Here is a 6,660-nt window from a genome sequence, read left to right as displayed (position 1 = left end):
CACACACACACACACACACACACACACACACACACACACACACACACCCGTATATTGCCAACCTTTCTTAATGGCTAAGGGCTGAATGAATGGAAGGAGTTGAGTGACACCTTGAAAAGTATCTGTGCACATTTCCTTATTTAATGAGCATTAGCACATCTTTGGTGCTGGCCACAACTCTCTTGTTATAACCTAGTCCTGGTGAGGTGGTGCCAGTGAGGTTATAAGCCCCATCTCCCATTCACAAGCATCTACTACTGACCACAAGTCTTACATCTTAGATTACATCTTAGGCAGTGACATTATTAAGCACTACATAAGTGAAAAGTGGTACTCTTCAAAACACTTTTATAGGCATCTGATATGAGCCTATAATAACCCTGTACTTCAGGAAAGGCTAGTCTTAACCCATCTTATAAGTGAAGAAACTATGGCTTGGGAAGGTGAAATTACTCAGCAGCAGCAGCATAGCAGGGCTCAACCCCAAGTTCTAGATGAGGATCATCTCTCCCCTTCACCCTGCTATTTCCCCATTATAGACTGAGAACATGGCATTAACTAGCCTTTGAAATGAAATGTACAACATCTAACAACAAGGTGGTTTTGAGCCAGCTTACAAACTGATGAATAATCCTTCTCAGTGACAACAATCTAATTTCTGCTGGGGAAAACCACCCTCTTTTTAGTCACCAAGGTTCAGAAACCTGGAGCCTTCTCTGATGCTTCCCACTCCTTCATGCCCCACATACAATTACTATCTCTTTTTTTGCCTTTTTGGAGGGGGAAGGCAGGGCAATTGGCATAAAGTGACTAGCCCAAAGTCACACAGCTAGTAAGTGTGATCAAGTGTCAGAGGCCGCATTTGAACTTGGGTCTTCCTGACTCCAGGGCCCGTGCTCTATTCACTGTGCCACCTAGCTGCCCCTACAATTACTGTAATTTTTTCCAATGAACAAAATTCTATTTCTTCTCCCTCATTTTCAATAAAAACAAAAACAACCCAATAACTCTTGCAACGAATCTGCATAATCCAGCAAAACAAATTGCAGCTCTGGCCATGACCCCATTTTCACCTATCGGAAACTGGGTAGCATAATGCATCATCACTCCTGTTGATTCTACCTCCACAACACCTCTTAGACCTGCTGCCATTCAAGTTTTTACCACTCCTTGACTGAATCACTGTAATAACCTCCTCCTCTCTAGTTTGTCCCCATCCTTCACAGAGCTACTAAAATTATCTTTCCAAAAAGCACACATTCTGCCCAGTTACTCCCCTACTCAAGAAATGTCAATGGATCCCAATTGTCTCTAGGATAAATTCCTTAAACAGGCACTGAAGGCTCCATTCTAGCTTTTCAGCCCTCACAGTATCTTTCACTACTGCATCAGAACAAGACAAGCCATCCCCCAAGTCCGATATTCTGTCTCCCAGCTCTGGGTATTCACACAAGTCATTCTGCATGGTTGGCATACACTCCCTCATCTCTACCTTCTAGATTTTGTTTCCAGAATTAGTTCAGGTATCACTGTGATGTCCTCCTTAACCTCCACAAGCTGTTGTTGCTTTCTCCCTCAAATAGCTTCCCAAACACTTTCATCTCTCCCTCCTTTGCCCCTTCTACTACTTTATATATTATAGTTTCTGTATGTGTATTGTATTGTCTCAGGAGAACGTAAACTGGGAAGCACAAATTATTTCATTTTTGAATTCTTGGTAGTGCTCGAATATACAGTAGACCTTCAAATCAAACTGAACTTTGTCTACAGGGCCCCTGTACATAACTTGAAGAACGAGTGTACAAAGCCTATTGAATGAAGAGAAGTCTGGGGAAGTCAGGCTGTTGTGATGGGTCTGTGGACTTGGCCAAAAAGTTCAATGACTGATGTGGTTTGTCTTTGTCTATAATGCCCTGTGAAAGGGATCCTTCTATTGGGGAAACATGGCCCCCAGAGAACCAGAGCACCCAATTTAATGACTGTGTAGTCTGATGCCCTTTCCAAATCCAGTGGTTTTTTTTTTTTAAGTACCTAGTTCATTCACATGGCTGGGTCCTGTAGGGGATAGAGGTCTAAGTCAGGATCCTTATTCTTGAGGCACTTAATAGTGTATCTGGCAGGACAACAACCCTCTGGAAAAGCTGAATTAGAGTTAAATAATTATAGGGCCCTGTGTGCAAAGTACTAAATAAAAGGCACTGATTACAAAAGCTGCAAAAGCTCAGAAGAAACAAATGGTCAAATGATATGAACAACAAACTATAAATGTGAAAAAAACTCTCCAACCTCACTTGTAACCAACTAAAATGAAAACAACTGAGGCAATCCAGAACTTACTGAAATGGCAACAATAAAGAGGACAAAAGGCACCATGGGGAAACAGCCTAGATGTAGCTGGTACTACCAATAGTCTAGTACCTAAAAAAAATAATAAAATAGAAAATTATCTCCATTCTCCCACTGTTGGAAATGTGCCCCTGAGAAGTCACTGAAAAGGGAAAAAATGGAGCAAAACATAAATGCTCCTGATAGCTACATTCTGTGCCACTAGCAGAAAAAAACCTTGTCAACAACTTAAGTGCCTCATGGCTGAAGACTGCATAAGCTGTCACATATCAATGTAACTATTCAGAATGACAGATATGTGGATTATAAAGAAATATAAACTGTACACAAAATAATACAAGACAGAACAGTACAAACAACAACTACAACAGCTACCTCATTTCGAGAAGTAAATCCTAACACAGGTGTCAGACACATGTCCCTTGTGGCCCAACACTTCTGAGTGCGACCCAAACCGGATTAAGATGTAATTGGGAGATATTTAACAAAATAAGTAAAAATACAATACAACGTTAACATGTGGTTTTCCAAGTTCGTATTTGGCCTATGGGGATCCTCATGTACAGGCTGGTGGCCTCCATGTCTATTTGAGGGCAGCTAAGTGGCCCAGTGAATAGAGCACCAGGCCTGGGGTCAGGAAGACTCATCTTCCTGAGTTCAAATTTGACCTCAGACATTTACAGTTTTCTCATCTGTAAAATGAGCTGGAGAAACAAATGACAAATCATTCTAGTATCTTTGTCAAGAAAACCCCAAATGGGGTCACAATGACTCTGAAATAACTAAACAATTTCTATTTGAATTTGATGCCCCTGACCTAACACAGACATGAATATACAGTCAGATGGGAAAGGGATTGAGTTAGTGCTGCTAAGTTGATATTGCTATTTGTGTTTAAGTATATTTTTGTTATAGTTTGGGATTGAATGCTTAATAAGTTTTAACAGAAAGTGAAGTAAACTCATAATAAAAATTATTCTAAAAAAAGTTCAGGGGAAGAGATTGCTGTGGGCTGAGGTGATCTTAGAGACTCTTGAGATAAAGGTCTATGGAGGACCTTGACCTTCATGGAGGGACTTGCTCTCCCTGAGGGGGGATCATCACCCCCATCTCTGCATGTGCCACCTAGGGAAGTGAGCTTCACAAGAGGCAGCTTATTATTTTCCTTTAAGGAGTTGTTGGATATTAGCTGAAAACAAATGGACTCAGATTGCTGCTGGTGGCTCCGAGTTACTGCTGAGTTGTTTTTTCCTCCTGTTCTCCACTGTCATCAGGCACTAAGAGCTACTGGGAACACGGCCACAGAATGCTGCTTATTTGGCTCCACGGTGTAATCGTGGCAGCTGAAAACCCAAACAAAGGACTATACGAAGGGCTCGTGGGAATTGGCAGAAGAGATCTCGCTGGTAAAATACATCCTCAGCAAATCTGGCTAAGTAGAGCACTGGCATCCCTTAGCGAATCTGATAATTCAATTGTTTTTCTACACAGCTCCATAGGTAGTGGCCTTGGCAGGGGCAGCTTGAATCTGGAACACCACCAGGTGTCCTTAGGATGCAATTACAAAGGGAATTTGATACAAGGCATCAGGGCACCCAGCAGGGAGAGGGTTAGATGTGGGTGTAAGTCCTGGCTCTGCTGATTGGCTCTGGGGCGACCCTGGGCAAGTTGCATTCTGTGAGCTGTTTTCAAATGAACCTCACTGGATTCTGGTGAAGCTGAAGTCATTTTTCTTGTTTGTTTTTTTTTGGGGGGGATGGGAAAGCTGAGGAGGGGGCATACATTTTTTTACAACAAGGTTTTGTAGAGGGTAAATGCTATACCATGGGCACGCCAAGCTATTTATTACCTCTCTGTTGCTTTTTCGGTAGGCTTTCCCTCCTGCTCTCCACTCCTCATATTCATGTATGGCAATATTTTCCTCTCATTCAGAAGTGCAACTACAATATTCCTTCCCAGACAAGTCAGATTATACACGTAAAAGTTTGATCTGTCATTTGGGTGAAGAAAGCACAATAAAAAAGAAGGATAATAGATTTTAGGTCATAAATCATTCCTGACTGAAATAAAATCAGTTCTGCAAGGTAGATAAGAGCCTTCTAGCAACAAAGAAATACAAATCCCTTGTCTTCTTTTACAGAAAGCATCAGAAAGAAAGCAAATGCAGATTCTAGTTCCTCCAAGAAGTGTACAACGATGTGACCTGAGCCAGAGGAAGCAGGGTGGGGCAGCCCTCCAGAAAGTGGCTACCATTTGATGACTCTGGCATTGTTTCTCTCACTGAACCTAGAACCTCAAGATCAGAAGCAGGCAGGCCCCATGCCAGCAGCCCCTTCCCCAAGGGTCTGTGCAGGGATTTGTTCTGGGTCTCCTCAGAAACCAGTCACTATAAATCGCTACATGAACAGCTTATATGACACACTGGGCTTTAGAATCACACAAAATCGATCACTTTGGTTTTTAAAGCTTGGAAGAGAGTACACTCCTTGTTAATTGCAATTCAAGAATATGGCTTTCCTGAGTTTTGCTAAAAGAGGCCTGGCAAGCACAGGTTGCAATGAATTCTCAAGTGTCACAGATAATAAAGGTGAGAAAAAAATTACAAAGGTCATTTTAAATCTACCAGCTCCAACATTTTGTGAAAATCAGCATGTCAGCTCTGTACAGCTGTGCAAGAATTTAGAAATGTGGTCTGAAAATTACATATGTCCAATTTTTGCTTTATTGTATAATAACTCCACAGAGGGAGATTAAGGGGATTACTTCTTAGGAAAGTAAATACATTGGCAACTAATCAGACCACCTTCTGTTGGCAAAAGCTGTCCATTAGAGCAAAGGTTCAGAGAAGGGAAAGAGACTCAGAGTGTAGGCCTTGGAAGAATCTTCAGGGGATCATCTACCTCAAATCATCCCTCTCTTTTTTTTACAAACATATAAAGAAACTGATCCCATGGCTAGTTAGCAGAGCCGGGACTAGGATTTAGGTCCACTGAACCCTCCAAATCACATGAAGTTGTGAGGAAAGTGTGTTCTCTCATATGTATTTTTTTCCCCTTCCCTTGCAATGCAAAAAGATCTCTGGGCAAAAGGGAAAGGGCTAAAGGCGAGCATGTGGTTTTGCCCTGAGTATTGGCCATGTAACCATATGAAGTCATTGAGTTCTGTGGGATATATGTGTCATCAGACAGCACCTAGATCATAGGGAATTCAGATCTCCTAGTAAGATGAATTTTACAAATGAAGTTTTCTAATTTTTTAAAGAGGAAAAAGCTATTAGATAAAAGAAACGATTGCCTTTAAATTCAAGACTAACATCTTGGTTGGGGATTCTATAGTAAAACTTTGAGTTGGACAAGTGAGTATTAATTATTTCATTAAACATAAGAGCTACTATTCTAAACTTCCTCTCAGCTCCACGCAAAGGTGACTCTCACGTAAATGATGACCCAGTGCTGTCTTGCCTGGTGCTGACAGCAGCAAAGTCAGCACTGCCGTTTCCTCATGGGCACAGAAGGGGAGAGGTCTTCCCCCATCTGAAGCTGGTTCTCTGTCCACTACACCATTCTAACCCTTGTTCAAAGATGACTTTTCCATTGTATCCTTGGGCTTTTCAGGTGTGAGGAGGAAAATGATATCTGAATATAAATGAGGGCCTATGTATATTTCTGCATTATCTACCATAGTCATTAGTTATTTCTGAGAGAAATCCACCATAATTCACATTTCTCAATAGCTGGGGATTAGTTCTTTAGTTCTCCTAACCTTTTTTGAGTAAACGAGAAGTCACTGCTTGGGAAAAGCAGAAACCTGTGACACAATAAAAACTCTGCATTATTCTCAGTGGCTGTCCACAAAAAGGAAGCCTTCTCAGCTTGTGCAAATGTACGACATAAGCAGGCTCTCAAACCAGATACCACAGAAGCCATCAGTTGTCATTTATCCTCGATTTAGTGCCATTTTTAATCACGTGCTTTACGTTCCCTTTTAACAGACTAAGCCCCCTCCACAATGACTCTGAAGCACAATGTTCTAATAAGGGGGGAAACCCAATCCAAACTTTCTTTTAATTGTGAGTAGTCTGGTTCTTAAAGTATGTCCATTATAGCAGAAGTAGGTAGGTAAGTTGTTGAAAGTCAAATGTACTAAGCATGACTATAATCAACTTCCTTCTTGGACTCAGATGCCCAGACCTGCCTCTTCAGATCTGACTCAACGTGGCTGTCTACTGTTATTTGAGGACTGGCAGGCAGAAGCACTTTTCCTCTTTTTTCACAAACAAAATAAGTGACAGAAGAAGCAAATTAAGCCTTTTGA

At 41.4% G+C, this 6,660-nt stretch overlaps 1 protein-coding gene across 4 annotated transcripts in view; it reads left to right on the top strand.

Moving 5' to 3' along the window:
- The window catches only part of ANKDD1A (ankyrin repeat and death domain containing 1A), a 40,750-nt gene extending 36,125 nt beyond the window's left edge, over window positions 1-4,625 (top strand). For 3 of the 4 annotated variants that reach the window (XM_069098303.1, XM_069098307.1, XM_069098305.1), the window contains one exon: window positions 3,621-4,098. In XM_069098303.1, the coding sequence (XP_068954404.1) occupies window positions 3,621-3,988 (368 nt within the window). In that variant the 3' untranslated portion in view covers window positions 3,989-4,098. Of the gene's footprint in view, window positions 1-3,620; window positions 4,099-4,486 lie in introns of those variants that run through there. The other variant, XM_069098306.1, reaches the window with a different exon arrangement.
- Window positions 4,626-6,660: the final 2,035 nt, after the last annotated feature.

This window comes from Petaurus breviceps, unplaced genomic scaffold (assembly GCF_028583685.1).
Source record: "Petaurus breviceps papuanus isolate PSGF00001 unplaced genomic scaffold, PetGlider_PUasm1.0 37, whole genome shotgun sequence".
In the NCBI taxonomy this organism is placed as follows: Eukaryota; Metazoa; Chordata; class Mammalia; order Diprotodontia; family Petauridae; genus Petaurus; species Petaurus breviceps.
This window is presented reverse-complemented; position numbering and strand designations above follow the sequence as displayed.